The 20,126-nt window shown below is 35.2% G+C and overlaps 1 protein-coding gene across 1 annotated transcript in view; it reads left to right on the forward strand.

Moving 5' to 3' along the window:
- LOC131027616 (uncharacterized) overlaps positions 1-20,126 on the forward strand; it is a 99,876-nt gene that overhangs the window by 25,038 nt on the left and 54,712 nt on the right. The window contains exons 3-4 of the mRNA XM_057957690.2: positions 7,004-7,141; positions 12,886-13,027. Of these exons, the coding sequence (XP_057813673.1) occupies positions 7,004-7,141; positions 12,886-13,027 (280 nt within the window). The remainder of the gene's footprint in view (positions 1-7,003; positions 7,142-12,885; positions 13,028-20,126) is intronic.

Below are 20,126 nucleotides of genomic sequence, written 5' to 3' on the forward strand. Positions count from 1 at the left end.
CCTCTAGGTTTAAATAGATCATTTGCAGGGGCCATGAATTTAGATATACAACATGTCAAATTTTGACAATTTTTTGCACTTAGGGCACTTAAGGGATGACGTTATGGCCCTGAGTGTTCGACTGAGTGGGGGGGGGGATAGGATCACACCTACGGTAAGAATTCCTAACTAGATGTGTTGGAACTGACAGTTTGCACCCATGATGATTATAATGAGAAATTGGCTTCGTGACAACTTTTCATTGAATGAAACTAACGATTTTTCATCAACTGAAAAACCTCTACCCTACAAAACTGCTTCAAATATTGAAAATATGAGATAGGATATTGTAGGAAGCCCTCATGAGACCCTTTAGGTTCAAATGGACCATAAACAAGTGCCATATATTCTGAGATACAAACTATCAAATTTGGACAATTTTTCTCACCTAGAACGCTCAAGGGACGACACCAGTAGGGTATGGCCTTGAGTGTTTGATCGAGTGGGGGGGGGGGAAATAGGAGCATGAATAGGGTAATAATACCTAATTGTACATGTTTCAATCAACCATTCATGCCCAACACAAGAAGAATGAGAAATTGGCTTTGTGACAACTTTTCATTGAATGAAACTGATGATTATTTTGTCAATTGAAAAATCGTTTCCCTATGAAAACCGCTCTGAATCATGAAAATCTGAAGCTATTGTAGGAAGCCCTCACATGACCCTATAGGTTCAAACTTATCATTTTTAGGTTCCATTGATTCCAAGATACAACCTATCAAATTTTGACATTTTTCACACTTAGGGTGCTCAAGGGATGACCTCAGTAGGGTATGGCACTAAACGTTCGACTGAGTCGGGGGGAGGGGGGGGGGACAGGAGCATGCCTAGGGTAAGAATGCCTAATTATACATGTTGGAACTAAGTTTACAATACATTATGAAGCACAATATTCCTACATTCAATGTGGGGTAGAGATATTTTGCACGTGATAGTAAAGGAAAGGAAGGTAAAATTTGTATCTTTCAATAGCTGAATGGCAATAAAAACAAGTTTATGTTTAGAGTTCATATATTTAGGTCTTAAATTTAATGGGAAATGTGTAGAAATGGACCTCTTCACAGTATATCCCTACTGAGATGACTTTAATGGTGGGGCATTGTTGCTAAATGTAACCAATCGATTATGAAAAATTGCATTCCATTGTAGAAGATGCTTTACTACTTTTAATTTGTCATTACTAAGTATCCATGTTATGATTAATAACAATACCAATATGGTCATTAAATTTGGTGAATTTTCCAAATGCAACCAAATTTAACACTTAAGATTTATATGGAATAAATTATATAGAATCTCATGATTATATAAACGACATTCTATTGTTCATTATTTAACCATTGTTAATTATTGGATTGAAGATTAAAGTTTAAAATAATGATTCCATGCACATGAGGAACAAGTTATATATAATCTCAACTTCTATATATCAAAATGTCAAATAATTACAAGGGTATGTCCATATTAAAAAATGGCATAAACACCAACTCAAACAAAATGTATGTCGATATATGTAAATGTATGTCCATAGACAAAATATACATGCCAACTAGACATGTAAGTATCCCAAAAAGTTCTATAATATCCTAAACTACTGATGGATCATCAAAATCAATCCTCTTCACAACACTTCTCATCTCTGAAGGATCCTGCACAAGAAAAATCAAATCACAATTGAGATTAGTTATATTATATAATTTACATTTGAAAAGTTAACATAAAGTTCAATATACATTGAACTATAATTGAACTCTAAAATTGAATTTTTGATTACCTCTAGAGCAAGTATGTCATCAATATTTTCGTAGACAACCTACATATGTTCACAAACATAACATTGATACAAGTTAGCATATATAATTGTCGATGATAGGAATGGATTATATCAACTAAACACAAAATAAAATATACACATGTATCTGAGGCATCTCTTCCACTTCTTTAGGTATAGTGGATGCAATCAACAAGGATGTGAAGCCAAAAAAAAAATTGTACATAAAGATGACGAGTATGTGAAACTATCAATCTATGTAGACATGTATAATCATTATGTTATTTAAACTCTTAATTCAATCATGTTTGCATTAAATTACCTTACCCTTGTCACTAACTGCACTACCTGAGCTCGAATCGCACAACACCTTACTCATGCTACTTGTGTCCTACAAGAGTAAAATAAGAAAAACATGCAAGTTACTGTATGATTTAATTAATGAAAAATTAAATGACAAGCATGTATGTGTTGGAAATTGACACTCAATTGGTTGGTTTCACTATGTTGTCATTGATGGCAACATGGTATCTTATTATGACTTCATGTTTTGGTTCAGTCATGTACTAACAAACACTTCACCAACAGACACTTTACCGACACCGACATCGACATGATAGAAGGATTTCTTTGGTTACCGGCAATGCAGGCCAACATGGTTTAGAATATAGTTATCGGTAATGGAGGCCGACATCTCTTTGATCCAGCATTGCCAATTGATTTTGATATTCATGTATTTATTTTATCTAACTGACATGTAATTTGATATTATAAATATCTTTGTAAGCCGACATAAGGCATGATAAATTATATAGGGTATATAGGCTAGCTGGATTAGATCATTTTTTATAGATGAGGATATGGAATATGTGGATGAAAGATGATGTGGAATATACCTGAGAGATCATGTATGTGAGGACATTTGTGTAAGGGTTATTCCAGTAAAGGGTTTAGGGTTTCAGACTAGAACAAAAAGAATTGGAACTGATTCTGGCATAGAAGATGCTATCCTAGCAGTTCACTCATTTATTCGGATTGAAGTTTGGATTTATATGTAGTCAATGAGGCTCCTTTTGTGATTGAGCATTGTGCTCTTGGCAGTAAGCCTTCCTACGAGTGCAGGGTCCTTATTTTTTGTAATATCTCTTCATATGGCCAGTGGATTGATGTTATGGTCACAAATCCCACCGTGCTTTTTGCTCTTTGAGGTTTTCCATGTATAATTATATGTGTTCTGGTGTTCATTTATGTGATTGGCTTATTGGTTGCTTTACTTCTTTCAATTTTGTATGTATCAATATACCAGTTGGTGTATGCATGTTTTAATAGAGCTAAAATTGATCATTCTGGTATAAAACTGATTCACCTCCTCCCCCTCTCAGTGTTATTGGATTCCAACAATTGGTATTAGAGCCTTGTGCCTCAAAGGAAGTTTAACAACTTGAGGAGGATCCTGAATCCAGAATCCATGGATATGGGCTTGTAGAAGCAACTTGAGATGGCACTTGAAGATTATGATGATGAAAGATTAAAGAACTTAAAGCTACAAGATGAATTGAACTATGCTAAGGAATTCATTCTTGGCCAAAAAGAGAGGTTGTCATCTGTTCAAGCTAGAAGGAACTTTTGTAAAATCAGGATGATGAAGAGAAAGATGCACTTAAGGAATAGTGTCAGAAGCTGAGTCAGGAGAAAATGGTCATGAGAAATGAAATGCAAGCTATAACCATGAGGATGTCTAAGGAGATTGAAGACCAGAAGAAAAAGGAAGAAAATATTGTTGTATCCCTGAAGAACAAATTTGAAGAATGTGGTAGGTTGGTTCATGAGAATGATATGTTGACAACCAATTTAATACAATCCCAAAGTAATGAACAATGGCTTGAGAGATAAATTATAATTTTAAGAGATGATCTAACTACTTCAAGTGAGTATAAACAAAAATTCAAGATTAGTTTAGCACAACTAGATGAGTTATTGAAAAGACAAAGGCAGATTGGAGATTCCAGTGGACTTGGATTTGAGTAACAACAGAGTTCCGGTACTGCTAATGAAGATCAAAATCATAAGGCATCGGTAAGGAAGTTTAATGCTTATGAATTTAATGGTAGATGTTTTGTTTGCAATAAATTTGGTCACATTTCTAGGCAATGTAGAAACAAAGCAAATCAGAACCTTGATTCTTCTCCTAATCAATGTTCTAAATGTAATAAGTATGGTCATAAAACTAAAAAACACTACAAAATGAATGTTAAATGCTATGCATGTGGAAAATTTGGACATTTGGCTAATTAGGGTAGGTCAAGCAATTTCACTGGTTTTAGAAAAGCAATTCAAAGGAACAATGTTACATGTTATTCATGTAATGAGGTTGGACATATTGCTAAATTCTGTAGAAGCAGAAATCCACTGGTTGGTAATGGAGGATCAAATGAGAAAGGGAAAGAGAAGGTTAATGAAATCCAACAAGATCATATCCAAAGATGGGTCAGGAAGACTGAAGAACAATCATCAGATGGGAATGCACTGGTTACTTATGCAATAGAGGAGGTTGATCCTACATCGACAGGTAGCTCATTTGTTAATTGAGGTAGATGCCTTAGGGGTAAGAAAAATTCATGAAGATGATGCATATTCCCTGGGAAGAGGTTCTCAAAGATGTTCTAGACACTGGAGATGCTTATCCGACATGGAGATGTTTTGTTCAAGATTCAGTATATTTCACCATAAGTCATTGATGTCAATGAAATATTAGGGTTTTTATTCTTCTTGGAGGATAAAAGGTTGAATTCACTTCATTTTTTATTACCTTTCATTTAGAGCGATTGAGTGTGATTAAGAGTGACTAAGAGCTATAAAAGGCATTTTAGAGTGATCATATTTCTTCTTGAGCGATTTCACTGGTGACTAAAAGAGTTTGTTAGGGTTTTACCTGAAGCGATTACCAAGTACTTTTATTTATTCATGGAAGCGATATCTTCATCTATTCCTATCTTTGTTGCAAATCCAATTATTGTAGAAGTCAAAGACCATCCAAGGCCAACATTCAAGTGGTATCCACATGTGGCTATCTTGGATGACTCGGTTAGAGCATTTTCCCATGTTCTGGAGGGAGTTGTTTATGTCAAAGATGTTAGGGAATACATACATTATCACATTAAGGATTTGGGGACATCTGATATAAAAGGCATGTATATGAGCAAGCTTATGGAATATTCTAGAAAGGTTAAACCTGTATACAAGCACATTGAAGACTTAGGGTTTACTGACATTCTAAACATTTCAGAATTCTAAGATGAAATCATTAGATATGTTTAAAGAAGAGTAAATGGAGAGTTTATCTAGTTGGATAGACCTTACAAGATCACCAAGGAAGCCATCAAACCAATCACTGGTTTACCACAGGTTGGGCAATGTCCAGACAAGAAGGTTTATGATGATTATGTCAAAAAAATCACCAGTGCAACATCAGATAGGATATCTTTGAGAATAAGCACTATCACCAAGACAAAGATTAGATTTGGTAGCATGGTCATCGGTTATAAGGTAACTAAGTCAAACCAACTAAATTATGTTTCTAGCTCCTGCATTTTTGCAGCTTATAAGATGATGAGAGAAAATGAGAAATTGGATCTATGTGGTTGGATGTTGGATGAACTATTAATGAACCTAGGAAAGATTAAAGGACAAAAGAAAGGAACTTTATAGTATGGCAACTTAATTGTTTGCTTAATGTTATTTTTCATGAATGACACTCTCAGTTTTGGGAAGAGGCAATGGGCATTTGATATCCCGATAGGGAGACAATTGAAACAATCAATTGATACTTTGGGAAGTTAAAGAGATGATAAGGTATGGGGATATTTTAAGGCATTCCATAGGGCTATGAAATATAGAGAAAAGGGTTCCTAAGAATATTGTTGAAAAATACTCAACTGACATATGCTTCATGGTGAAGAAAGATGAAACACTTATGGAAGTGGTTAAGCCCTAGAAGATTTGGATTGAGGAAATGGGCTATGAGTTTGATGTACAAATCCTTGATACCTATGCAAAGATGCTGATTGATGCAACTCTTGATGAGGATGAGAAGCCCTGTAGTACTATGAAGCAAAAGACACTATAGCTTGAAAAAGAGTTCAACCAGAAGAAGAGAGAGAAGCAGGAAGGAAAAAAAGAAAGTTTGTTGAAAAGGTCTCAGAGTGCATTAAAGCATTAATTGATGTTGTCCCAGAGAAAGGTAGGAAGAGGAAGGATCCAGAAGTACACATTAAGCCTATTACAACAGAGTCTGAATATGAGGATGACACACCCTTGGCTTTCAAGAGGGTTATAAGGAAGAACATAGAGGAAACTAAGGTAGGATCTAAAAGGAAACCGGTTAGGAAAGTTACAGTCAACTTACCAACACATAAGAAAGCACCAAAAGTAACACTTTTAGCTCCATCTGGTACTACAAAAAGGAAGAAGAAGAATGGCATTGATACACCAATTCAATCTGGTAATACAATTATCCCTCCACCAAAAACTTGTGCAGATTTGGTAGATGAAATAACTAAGTATGGCTTGTTAAAGAATGTACAATTTTACTATGATTGTTTAGATAATGTTGAACAAAGAGAGGTAGAGGATGCAGTATTGTTATATTTGGCTATTTATAAAAAATCCTTGATAGAAATTGAAAACCAAATACTGATAGAACTGTATGATATGTTAGATACTAGGAGGTTACTAGCAATACTAGAAGACAAGCATATTAAAATTCAAGAGCTATTATTTGTTTGTGTTTCTATTACTCCAGAGGAAATGGATAAGACACTTGAGGTTGCAGATAGAAATATCTTTAACAACAAACATAGAATAGCCAGTTTTATGCTAGGAAGGGTAAATGAGATAATAAAGGAGACCCAAAATGCATGGGTTAAGTTCTTTGAAGAGAAGCAAAGTTTCTTTACTTCACTGGAATAAAAAACAGACACTGCAGACACCCTAGATGAAGGGAATAGAAAGGGTATTATGGGTACTTCACCCTCGATTTTGAAAAACATTAAGATAGTGGAAATCAAGCCACCGATAGATAAAAATGTACAGACAAATGTTGACATACTGACAAATACAGAAAGTTGAAAGGTAGATATTGTACAGGATACTAATATTGAGGATAACAGTCCTCTCAATACAAATGTACAGGTTGAGGCTTCAATTCCTACTAAGGAACCGATAGTTATAGAGACTGCACCAAGTGGTGAAGCCACTGATGCAAGTGAGGAATCTATTAAGGATGAATCATTAGAGGAGAAGAAAGGGGAATCCGTCAGGGAACCGATAGTAGGTCCATCATTATTTTCAATTGACACCTCATAGGTTGTAAAGAAAACAATAATCGAGATGAGTCCTACTGAACTCATGATGATGGCTACACAAAAATTGATGAAGGAGGGATCTACAGATAAAGGGATTATTGATTAGTCTATCACTGTTTTGCACAGGCTAGTCCTGGATTACAAGATTGACAAAGAAGCAAGCCCATATGGAAAGCTTAAGATAATTACTAAGCATATTTCAAAGGATTTTTAAACCATGCAATAGATTTCAAACCGACAAGCACTGGAGAGGTTCACATAGGCTAAAAGAGCTACATGTTATCAAGTAATTGAGTCTAAGAGGAATAAGATTGATGAAAAGTTTAAATTGATAGACAATTCTTTGAAGCAATGTACAAATATTTATAGGGTATGTTGTAACACGAATGTACTTATAGTTAATGTGGATAAGAAGATTAAGGAATTTCAGGATAAAATTGCAAGTATAGCCAATTCTTTTGATGGATTGAATTCATTGACTACATCCATTGATGGTCAAATTTTTGTTTTGAAAATCATAAGAGATAAAAGTCTTAGAGTCTTGCTGAGTCCCTAGTTGGATTCACTCAGTGTACATAAGGAGTGTATGGATATGGTAGGAAAGCCCACACCGACAGAGTTAAGTGAGAAAGAGTCCTTTGCACATATACTAAATGGATTTGTATCTATTTCTGGCACTTTCAAAATTGGTTGGGATACTTATCTTGAGCTATTGGAGAAGGCATATCTAGAAATTTTCAAATTTGTTAAACTTGGGTAAGATATTTTTGGGATACTCATTGTACAGTTTTGGATCTTTGGCATTCTTTTTGAATTTTTGATGGTATTGATGTCAAAGGGGGAGTGATATAGATGTGAAAATGGATATAAGGAGTTTTATACATTAGGGGGAGTATGAAGTACTTTTGATTATGATCATCGATGAATATTCAACTCAGGGGGAGTAGGCAGAATAAAAATGACAGATGAAGCCTTGACCATTTTTCACATGAGTGTTGCCATAAATGACAAAGGGGGAGATTGTTAGCAATTGACATTAAACTGGTTGGTTTCACAATGTTTTCATTGATGGCAAGATGGTATCTTGTTCCAACTTCATGTTTTGGTTCAGTTGTGTACCGACAAACACTTCCCCGATAGGCACTTTAGCGGCACCAACACCAACAGGATATAAGGATTTCCTTGGTTACTGACAATGTAGACCAACATGGTTTATAATATGGTTATCGGTATTGGAGGCCAAAATATCTTGGATCCGACATCGATAATTGATTTTGAAATTCATGTATCTATGTTATCTAGCCAACATGTAGTTTGATATTGTGAATATATTTGTAAGCCGACATAAGGCATGATAAATTGTATAGGGTATATAGGTTAGTTGGATTAGATCATTTTTGATAGATGAGGATATGAGATGATGCGAAATATATTTGAGAGATCATGTATGTGATAATATTTATGTAAGGGTTATTCCAGTAAAGGGTTTAGGGTTTCAAATCAGAACAAAAAGAGCTTAATCAGAGCTGTATTCTGGCATAGAAGATTCTATCCTAGCAGTTCACTCATTTCTCTGGATTGAAGTCTGGATTTATATGTAGTCAGTGAGGCTCTTTTTGTGATTGAGCAGTGTGCTCTAGGCTGTAAGCCTTCCTACAAGTGTAGGCCCCTTATATTTTATAATATCTCTTCACATGACCAGTGGATTGATATTCTGGGTCACAAATCCAACCATGGTTTTTCCTCTTTGAGGTTTTCCACGTATAATTATGTGTGTTATAGTGTTCATTTATGTGATTGGCTTATTGGTTGCTTTACTTCTTTCAATTTTGTATATACCGGTATACCGGTTGGTGTATGCATGTTTTAATAAGGCAAAAATTGATCATTCTAGTATAACACTAATTCACCCCCCTAGTCATAGTGTTATTGGATTCCAACAATTCTTATCAGAGCCTTATGCCTCAGAGGAAGTGAGGATCTTGAATCCAGAATCCATGGATATGGGTTTGGAGAAGCAACTTGAGATGGCACTTGAAGATTATGATGTTGAAAGATTGAAGAACTTAAAGCTACAAGATGAATTGAATTCTACTAAGGAATTCATTCTTGTCCTATAGGAGAGGCTTTCACCTATTCAAGCTAAGAGGAAGGAAATTTTGCAAAATCAGAATGATGAAGAGAAAGATGCACTTAAGGAAGAGTGTCAGAAGCTGAGTCAAGAGAAAATGGTCATGAGAAATGAAATGCAAGCTATAACCATGTGGATGTCTAAGGAGATTGAAGACTGGAAGAAAAAGGAAGAAAATATTGTTGTATCATTGAAGAACAAATTTGAAGAATGTGGTAGGTTGGTTCATGAGAATGATATGTTGAGAATTGATTTAGTACAATCCCAGAGTAATGAACAAGAGCTTGAGAGATAAATGATAATTTTGAGAGATGATCTAACTACTGCAAGTGAGTATAAATAAAAATTCAAGATTAGTTTAGCACAACTAGATGAGTTATTGAAAAGACAAAGGAAGATTGGAGATTCTAGTGGACTTGGATTTGAGCAAGGACAGAGTTTTGGTACTGCTAATGAAGATCAAAACCATAAGGCACCGGTAAGGAAGTTTAATGCTTATAAATTTAATGGTAGATGTTTTGTTTGCAATAAATTTGGTCACATGGCTAGGTAATATAGAAATAGAGCAAATCAGAACCTTGATTTTGCTCCCTGTCAATGTTCTAAATGTAATCAGTATGATCATAAGATAGAAGAGTGTAGAATGAATGTTAAATGCTATGCATGTGAAAAATTTGGACATTTGGCTAATTAGTGCAGGTCAAGTGATTTCATCGATTTTAGCAAAGCAATTCAAAGGAACAATGTTACATGTTATGCATGTAATGAGGTTGGACATATTGCTAAATTTTATAGAAGCAAAAATCCACCGATTGGTAATGGAGGATCAAATGAGAAAGGGAAAGAGAATGTTAATAAAATCCAACAAGATCATACCTAGAGATGGATCAAGAAGACTGAATAACAATCAGCAGAGGGAATGCACCGGTTACTTATCGAGTAGAGGAGGTTGCTCCTACACCGGCAGGTAGCTTATCTGGTAATTGAGGCAGATGCCTTAGGGGTACACAAAATTCATGAAGATGATGCATATTCCCTGGGAAGAGGTTCTGGAAGATGTTCCAAATATTGGAGATGCTTATTTGGAATGGAGATGTTTTGTTTGAGATCCTATATCTTTCACCGCAAGTCATTGATGTCAATGAAAGATTAGGGTTTTTCTTCTTCTTGGGGGATAAAAGGTTGAATTCAGTTCATTTTTTATTACCTTGCATTCAGAGTGATTCCGTGTGATTAAGAGCGATTAAAGGCATTTCAAAGTGATCAGATTTCTTCTTGAGCGATTTCACCGGTGACTGAAAGAGTTTGTTAGGGTTTCAACTGAAGTGATTACCCGGCAATTTTCTTTATTCATGGAAGAAAGATCATCATGTATTCCTATCTTTGTTGCAAATCATACTTTTTTAGAAGTCAAAGACCGTCCAAGGCCAACACTCAAGTGGTATCTGCATGTGGCTACTCTAGATGACTCGGTTGGAGCATTTTCCCATGTTCTCGAGGGAGGTTTTTATGTATAAGATGTTAGGGCATACATACATTGTCACATTGAAGATTTGGGGACATCCAATATAAAAGGAATGTACATGAGCAAGCTGATGGGAGATTTTGGAAAGGTTAAACTTGCATACAAGCACATTGAAGACTTAGGGTTTACCAACATTCTAGACATTTCAGAATTCGAAGATGAAATCATTAGGTATGTTTAAAGAAGAGTAAATAGAGAGTTTATCCAGTTGGATAGACCTTACAAGATCACCAAGGAAGCCATTAGGCCAATCACTAGTTTACCATAGGCTGGGCAATGTCTAGACAAGAAGGTTTCTAATGATTATGTCAAAAAAATCATCGACGCAACATCAGATAGGAGATATATGAGAATAAGCACTATCACCGACATAGACATCAAATTCAGTAGCATGGTCATTTGTTATAAGGTAACTCAGTCAAACTGACTAAATTATGATTCTAGCTCTTGCATTTTTGTAGCTTATAAAATGATGAGAGAAAATGAGAAATTGGATCTATGTGGTTGGATGTTGCATGAACTATTAATAAACCTAGGAAATATTAAAGGACAAAGGAAAGGAACTTTATAGTATGGCAACTTAATTGTTTTCTTAATGTTATTTTTCATGAATGACACTCCCGGTTTCAGGAAGAGACAATGGGCATTTGATATCCTTGTAGGGAGATAATTGACATAGTCAATTGCTACTTTGGGTAGTCAGAGAGATGATAAGGTATGGAGATATTTTAAGGCATTCCAGAAGGCTATGAAACATAGAGAAAGGGTTTCCAAGCATATTGTTGAAAAATACTCAATTGACATATTCTTCATGGTGAAGAAAGATGAAACACTTATGGGAGCGGTTAAGCTCCATAAGATTTGGATTGCTGAAATGCGCTATGAAGTTGATGCACAAATCCTTGATGCTTATGCAAAGATGCTGATTGATGCATCTCTTGATGAGGATGAGAAGCCCTATGGTACTACAAATAAAATGACACAAGAGCTTGAAACAGAGTTCAAATGCAAGAAGAGAGAGAAGTAGGAAGAAAAAGCAAGAAAGTTTCTAGAAAATGTCTCACAGGACATTAAAGCATTAATTGATGTTGTCCTCAAGAAAGGTGGGAAGAGGAAGGATCTAGAGGTACACATTGAGCATATTATAGCAAAGTCTAAATTTGAGGATGACACACCCTTGGCTTTTAAGAGGGTTGTAAGGAAGAAAATAGAGGAAACCAAGGTAGAAGCTAAAAGGCAACCGGTTAGGAAAGTCACCTTCAAAATACCGACAATGAAGCAAGCACTAAAAGTAACACCTTCAGCTCCATCCAGTACTACAAAAAGGAAGAAGAAGAATGACATTGATACAACAATTCAATCTATTAATGTAACTATCATTCCACCAAAAACTTGTGCAGAGTTAGTAGATGAAATAACTAAGGATGGCATGTTAAAGAATGTACAATTTTACTATGATCGTTTAGATAGTGTTGAACAAAGAGAGGTAGAGGAAGCAGTATTGTTATATTTGGATATTTATAAGAAAGCCTTGATAGAAATTGATAACCAAATACTGGTAGAAATGTATGATATGTTAGATGCTAGGAAGCTATTAGCAATACAAGAAGTTGAGAATATTAAAATTCAAGAGTTGTTATTTGTTTGTGTTTCTATTACTCCAAAGGAAATGGATAAGACACTTGAGGCTGCAGATAGAAAAATATTTAACAGAAAACATAGAATAACTAGTGTTATGGTCGGAAGGGTAAATGAGATAATAAAGGAGACCCAAAAGGCATGGGTTAAGTTCTTTGAAGAGAACTAAGGTTTCTTTACTTCACCAGAATAAAAAATAGACACTGCAGACACCTCGGTTGAAGGGAATGGAAAGGTTATTATGGGTACTTCACCCTCAATTTTGAAAAACATTAAGATAGTGGAAATCAAGCCCCTGATAGATACAAATGTATAGAAAAATGTTGAGATGTCGGCAAATAAAGAGAGTAAAAAGGTAGATATTGTACAGGATACTAATATTGAGGATAATAGTCCTCTAGATATAAATGTACAGGTTGAGGTTTTAGTTTCTACAGAGGAACCAATAGTTACAAAGACTACACCAAGTGACGAATCCACTAATGCAAGTGAGGAATCTATTAAGGATAAATCACCAGAAGAGAATAAAGGGGAATCTGGCAGGGAATCGGTAGCAGGTTCATCATTGTTGTAAATTGACACCTTGCAGGTTGTAAAGAAAAAAATAACCGAGATGAGTCCTACTGAACTCATGATGATGGTTGCACAGAAATTGATGAAGGAGGGATCTACAGATAAAAGGATTATTGATCAGTCTATCGCTATTTTGCAAAGACTAGTCTCAGATTGCAAGATTAATAGAGAAGTGAGCCCATCCGGAAAGCTTAAGACAATTACTGAGCATATTTCAAATTATTTTCAATCCTCATAATAGATTTCAAACCGACAAGCATTGGAGAGGTTCACATAGGCTAAAAGAGCTACATTTGATTAAATAATTGAGTTTGAGAGGAAGAATATTGATGAAAAATTGAAATTGATAGACAATTCTTTGAAGCAGTGTACAAATATCTACAGAGTATGTTGTAACATAGATGTACTTATAGTTAATGTGGATAAGAAGATTAAGGAATTTCATGAGAAAATTGCAAGTATAGAAAATTCTTTTGATGGATTGAATTCATTGACTACATCCATTAATGGTCAAATTTTGGTTTTGGAAGCCCAAATTTTGGTTCTTGAGAAAGAAAAAGACAATCATAAGAAGAGCTAGAAGTCTTAGAGGCTTGGTGTGTTCCCAGTAAGATATTTTTGGGATACTCATTGTACAATTTTGGATCTTTGGCATTCTTTTTGGAATTTTTGATGGCATTGATGTCAAAGGGGGACTGATATAGATGTGAAAAAGAATTGAAGGAGATGTATACATTAGGGGGAGTATGGAGTACTTTTCATTATGATCATTGATGAATATTTAGCTCAGGGGGAGCAGGCAGGATTAAACTGGTAGATGAAACCTTGACCATTTTTCACATGAGTGTTGCCATCAATGCCAAAGGGGGAGATTGTTGGCAACTGACACCCATTTGGTTGGTTTCACTATGTTGTCATTAATGGCAACATGGTATCTTATTTTGGCTTCATGTTTTGGTTCAGTTGTGTACCGACAGACACTTCACCGACAGGCACTTTAGCGGTATCGACACCGACAATATAGAAGGATTTCCTTGGTTACAGGCAATGTAGACCAACATAGTTTAGAATATGGTTATCGGTATTGGAGGCTGACATCTCTTGGATCTGGCATCGACAATTGATTTTGATATTCATGTAGTCATGTTATCTATCTGAAATGTAATTTGATATTTTAAATATATTTGTAAGCCGACATAAGGCATGATAAATTGTATAGGGTATATAGGTTAGTTGGATTAGATCATTTTTGATAGATGAGGATATGGAATATATCGATGTGAGATGATACAAAATATATCTGAGAGATCATGTATGTGAGTGTTGGCATTTTGGATATGTTGATATGGTTTTGTCATTGATGTCAACACTTGTCATCGCTTGTCAACACTTATCAGCACTTGGAGATTTTGGTTATGTTTATCGACAAGTTAGAGAATTATGCACAGTCACTGGTATTTGGTTCACCGATAGATTATATTGTTCACTGGCACTTGGAATGACTTGGAGACTACTTGGTTATGTCGAAGACATTATTCGATCACTTGGCTTTGGCAATTTGGTTAACTGTTTATTCGGGTTTGCATATTTGCTGTTACCGACAAATAGGTCCAGAATAAGCACCAATAGATATATCTATTCCAGATCAACACGACACATTATGGAGATTATTTATTATTATTGTAAATGCATTGAGTTGACATCATGCATCAAATATTGATTTACTTGTAATTGATTTTATTGTAATATCTTTTAGTGAGCCGACCTATTCAATTGGTCTTAGGTTATGGTATAAATGTAAGATCTCATTTGTGAGATCAAAGAGAGTGAATGCGAAAAAGGATTGCAATAAGGTCTATGCAAAAATAAGAAGAGCTATACACACAGACATCATTTGAAGGTTGAAGGAAGGATTTTGTGAAGGCAATCATAACTAAACCGGTACTGAATCTAGCATATGAAGATGCTATTTTGTGCAGTACATTATCATTGGATTTAACCATCCAATTGTAGTCAGTGTGACTCTCATTTTCTGATTGAGCAGTGAGGTCTAGGCAGCCGGCCTTTCTGCATGTGCAGAATCCATATTGTACACACATACTATCTGTAGTAGTATCATTTGATTGTGGGTAAGGCTTCCCACCATGGTTTTTCCCCTTACAGGGTTTCCACATACAAACATTTGTGTTATGTGTTGTGGATGTTATTGTCTTTCTATTTCATGCATTAATCTTTACCGGTATAGCAATTAACTGTTAAGATTTTCTACCAGCATAAAGTTTGGTTTACCGATATTAAGCATTAAGTTTTGGTTGAATTTATTGGACAACTGATTCACCCCCCCCTATCAGTTGTCTCTAGGGCCTAACAATTGGTATCAGAACTTAATCCTTTTTTTGCAGAAGTTTAACAGCTTGAGGAGATCCAATGTCTTCTAACTATTTCAGGAAGGACAGTGAAACTTGATGGAACTAACTATGGCATATGGAAGATCAGGATGGAGACACACTTGAATTGCATTGGAAAGGACATATGGGATGTTACAAACAATGGCTATACTACTCCTACTCAAGGTCAACCTATTCCACCTAACTTGGCTAAAGATGAGGAAAATGATTGCAAAGCAAGAGAAGCACTTTTGAGCGCATTGTCAGATCAACAATTCATGGGATTGTCAAATAGATCTATTGCTAAAGATAATTGGGACAAAATAGAAACATTGAATGAAGGAGATTCCATAGTCAAAATTGCAAAACTTAAATGCTTCTGGGTCAAGTATGAAAATCTGAAAATGGAAGAAGAAGAAAGAATTTCTACTTTTATGGAAAGAGTAAATGAAATTGTTTTGGGTAAACAATGTTGTGGAGGAACCTTAAGTGAAGATGAGATTGTTTCTAAAGTTTTAAGAGCTTTGCCACCTGTATATAAAATGAAATTTACTTCTATAAATGAATTAAGAACAATGCCTAATGCATCAGTATCTAGAGACACTTTGGTTGGAAAACTTTCAGCTTTTGAGCTTGAGGAATTTGGTCCTGTTACTACTATCAAGATAGTTGTAGGTTTTAAGGAATCATCATCAACTACAGCATCATCATCATCACATGAGAAATCTGATTGGAAAGCCTTCTATGCAAGAGAACTTGAAGAAAGAAGGAGAGAAAGTGAAGAACTTGAGGAACTTGAAGCACTATTTGCAAGGAAAATGCCTAAAGGTCCAATTGGAAGTAAGTATGAAGGTAAAGCACCCTTTAAATATTTTAACTGTAATAAGATTGGTCATATGGCTTCTAGATGTCCTGATAGACATGTAATATTAAGAGAAGAAGCTAAAAGAACATATAAGCCTAACCCTGACTATAAGAAATACAAGTTGAAGAAGAATAGACAAATCTTGTTATTATGCTGATGAAGGAGTTACTGATGATTCTGATGAGGATCCGACAAACAATGGATGGGATTTTGTTTCTATAACAGAAGATCAACTGGGACCTACTATTCAACTGGTAGAATAGGCCCTGGCAACTAAAGTTGAAGATAAGAATGAATGGATTATTGATTCAAGATGTTCACATTACATGACTGGTGATAAGAGTAAATTCTTAACCTTTCAGGATTACAATGGAGGTTTGGTAATATTTGAAGATGATAAAGCTTGTTTGATCAAAGGAAAAGGCACTATATATTTTGATGGTAAGCACAATACTAATAATGTTTACTATGTTGAAGGTTTGAAGCATAATCTTTTGAGTGTTGGTCAATTAGTTGAAAAAGGATTTTAGTTTCAAGAATGGTAAATGCAAAATATTAAACAAAACTGGTTTGGCAATTGCAACTAGTAATCAGACTAGAGGTAATATCTTTCATTTGAATAATAATGAGAAAGCAAGTTTGATTGCACATATTGATGAAAGTTGGTTATGACATAAGAGACTTTGTCATGTAAATTTTGATTGCATTGTGAAAATCAGTACTACTAAGGCAGTTAGAGATTTACCTAAGATTGTTAAACCTCACAATCTAGTATGTAAGGAATGTCAATTTGGAAAGCAAGTTAGAGAAACTTTCAAGAGTATTCCAAAGAAGTCTAACAATGTTCTTGATTTAATTCATACTGATTTATGTGGTCTAGCAAGAACTAGAAGTATATAAGGAGATAGATACTTTATCCTAATCATTGATGACTATTCTAGAATGTGTTGTGTTACTTTTCTCAGAGAAAAATCTGAAGCATTTGAGAAATTCAAACTATTCAAAGTAATGGTAGAAAATGAAACAGGCAAGAAAATCAAATGTTTGAGATTAGATTAAGGAGGTGAATTCACGTCTAAGGAATTTAATACATTCTATGAAGTGAATGGGATCAGAAGATAGTTATCAGCACCACGTACACCCTTGCAAAATGGAGTTGTGGAAAGGAAAAATAGAACTATCTTGGATGTAGCCAGAAGTATGATATCAGAAGAAAATCTACCCCATATATACTGGAGAGAAATGGTCAATACAACTGTTTATACATTCAACAGAGTTCACATCAAAGGAGAAACCAGTAAGACCCCACATGAACTATGGTTTGGTAATACTCCCACTCTTAAAAATTTAAGAATATTTGGAAGTAAATGCTATATTAGAAGAGATGAGTATATTGGCAAATTTGATCCTAGAAGTGATGAAGGAATATTTCTTGGTTATTCATCTAAGAGCAAGGCATATAGATGTTTTAACAAGAGATTGCAGAAAATTGTTGAGAGTGCAAATGTGAAGATTGATGAACAGTTCAGAGGAAATTCAAGGTAAACAGACTCTAAACTGTCAATACAGATAATCATAAATGAACCTACTGTGAATACACCAATACAGAATGGTGATCTAGTTACACCGACATCATTTGGAGATTCAACAGTCACTGAAGAACAACAACAAGTAAAAACACCCTAGTATGTAAGATTGAATCATTCTGAAGATTAGATAATTGGAAACAAATTTCAATGAGTTATGACTAGAGGAAGATTGGCAAATGAGGAGGTATGTCTTATTTCTCAAATTGAACCTACATCAATTAATGAGGCATGTGAAGATAAATATTGGATTAAAGCTATGGAAGATGAATTGGAACAAATTGAAAGGAATACTTGGTCATTAGTTCCCCGACCTAAAGACAAAAATGTAATTGGAACTAAATGGGTTTTCAGAAATAAACTTAATGAAGATGGTATGGTAATCAAAAACAAAGCAAGCTTGGTGTGTAAGGGATATTCTCAGAAAAAAGGAATTGATTCCAATGAAACCTTTGCACTGGTAGCTAGAATTGAGGTAGTTAGACTTTTATTGGCTACCTTTGAAACCACGTCAGACTTCCGACCAGCTTTACCATCAGAAACTTGTTGTCGAGCTTCTGGATGATGCCATTTGCGTTGGTCATCCGACAATGTTATGAACTCCTCAGGAGGTGGCTATATTTTCTCCCCCGACCACAAATTTTGGCGGATTACCATCAGAATTCTGACAGATGCTATGTTTCCTCCTCGTCAACTATCCGATATGGAAGTGACATCGGATATACAACATCCTTGTCAGATGTTTAATTAGTTATCGTCAGAATTCCGATGGCAAGAGATGATGTGGGTCAAACAGCTTGGCCGTTGGTGCATGAAAGCATTGAATGAGTTATACTTTTAAAAATTGCATAAAACATTTATTATTTATTTGATTCAATGTTATTTGCAAAAAATGATTATCAATGATGTTTCCTTTCTCCAAGAATTGTCTAGGATCTTTACATCAGATAATATGTAACATCGAATGACTAAATATTTTCTTTACAAATGCTTATTTTATTTAATTATTATCTGAGTGTGAATTAGAATTTATATCTGTACGAAAGTAGAACATACAAGCTCAAGAGTCATGTGCAAGCAAATTTCATAAAAAAAAGCAAGCATGCATTATCTTGAATGACATGGAAACAAGCTCATCAGTTGCCTAGAAGAGAGCAATTGGAGAAAAGCAGAGGAAAGTGTTAAAGGGTGATAAATACATAGAGAGTATGGAATACAAACAAACAATGTCTGGAGTGTGTGATGTTGCATCTCTAATTTATGTCTGGAGGGACTAACTGGTTTTGGAGTTCCTGTGAAACCTATTGGGCCATGATTGGAGGAAATCAATGTGTTCATGCAAAGAGCACCTTTTTTCTATTATGAGAATGATTCTCTTGCACCGAAGGATATTTGGAAGTCAATATCCAAAACTTTCTATAGTGTGGAACTAGAGTTGGTGGAATCGAAGTAATTTTCATCTTTCAGAAGACCAAGAGGTTATGTACACAATATCCCAATAGAAGGGTGATTTCAAGAATTACCTCTCCCCCCCATGACTATTCAGGAAGCACTTCCTCAGACAAAGGACTATTGGCCTCCATGGGATCAAATAAAAAAATTGAAGCATAGACTCTAGACGATGTGGTGGTGTCCTTCGTGAAGAACTCTGCACTATAATTAAAAATTCATGAGGGAAACTGCAAGATAGTGAAGAGAAATACATTCTTGAAAAGTGGGAAGAATGGATCTTGGTTTTGGTGGGGCCAAGTCAGGTGGCTCCTCTAGAGGTTGACGAGATAGAAATCATATTAGGATTTGAAAAAGATCACACTTGTGGAACTTCGTGTGCGATTGATCGATTGCACTATTTGGGTAATGCATTCCAAATAGATACAACTGCATACCATTTATCTATCTTGATTAAAGTCTTTTATCTTGATGGCATTAAATTAAAGTACTTTCTCTTCTATCTGGTATTGGTGGAGAAGAGGTCGATAGGTGGTAGGTCAGGTCGATGCAAAGCAACCTCTTCTCCACCAATACCAGATAGAAGAGAAAGAACTTTAATTTAATGCCATCAGGATAGAAGTCTTTAATCAAGATAGATAAATGGTATGCAATTGTATCTATTTGGAATGCATTACCCAAGCAGCGCAATCGACCAGTCACACATGAAGTTCCACGAGTGTGATCTTTTTCAAATCCTAATATGATTTCTATCTCATCAACCTCTAGAGGAGCCACTTGACTTGGCCCCACCCAA

The sequence above is a fragment of the Cryptomeria japonica genome, chromosome 8 (assembly GCF_030272615.1).
Source record: "Cryptomeria japonica chromosome 8, Sugi_1.0, whole genome shotgun sequence".
Lineage (NCBI taxonomy): Eukaryota > Viridiplantae > Streptophyta > Pinopsida > Cupressales > Cupressaceae > Cryptomeria > Cryptomeria japonica.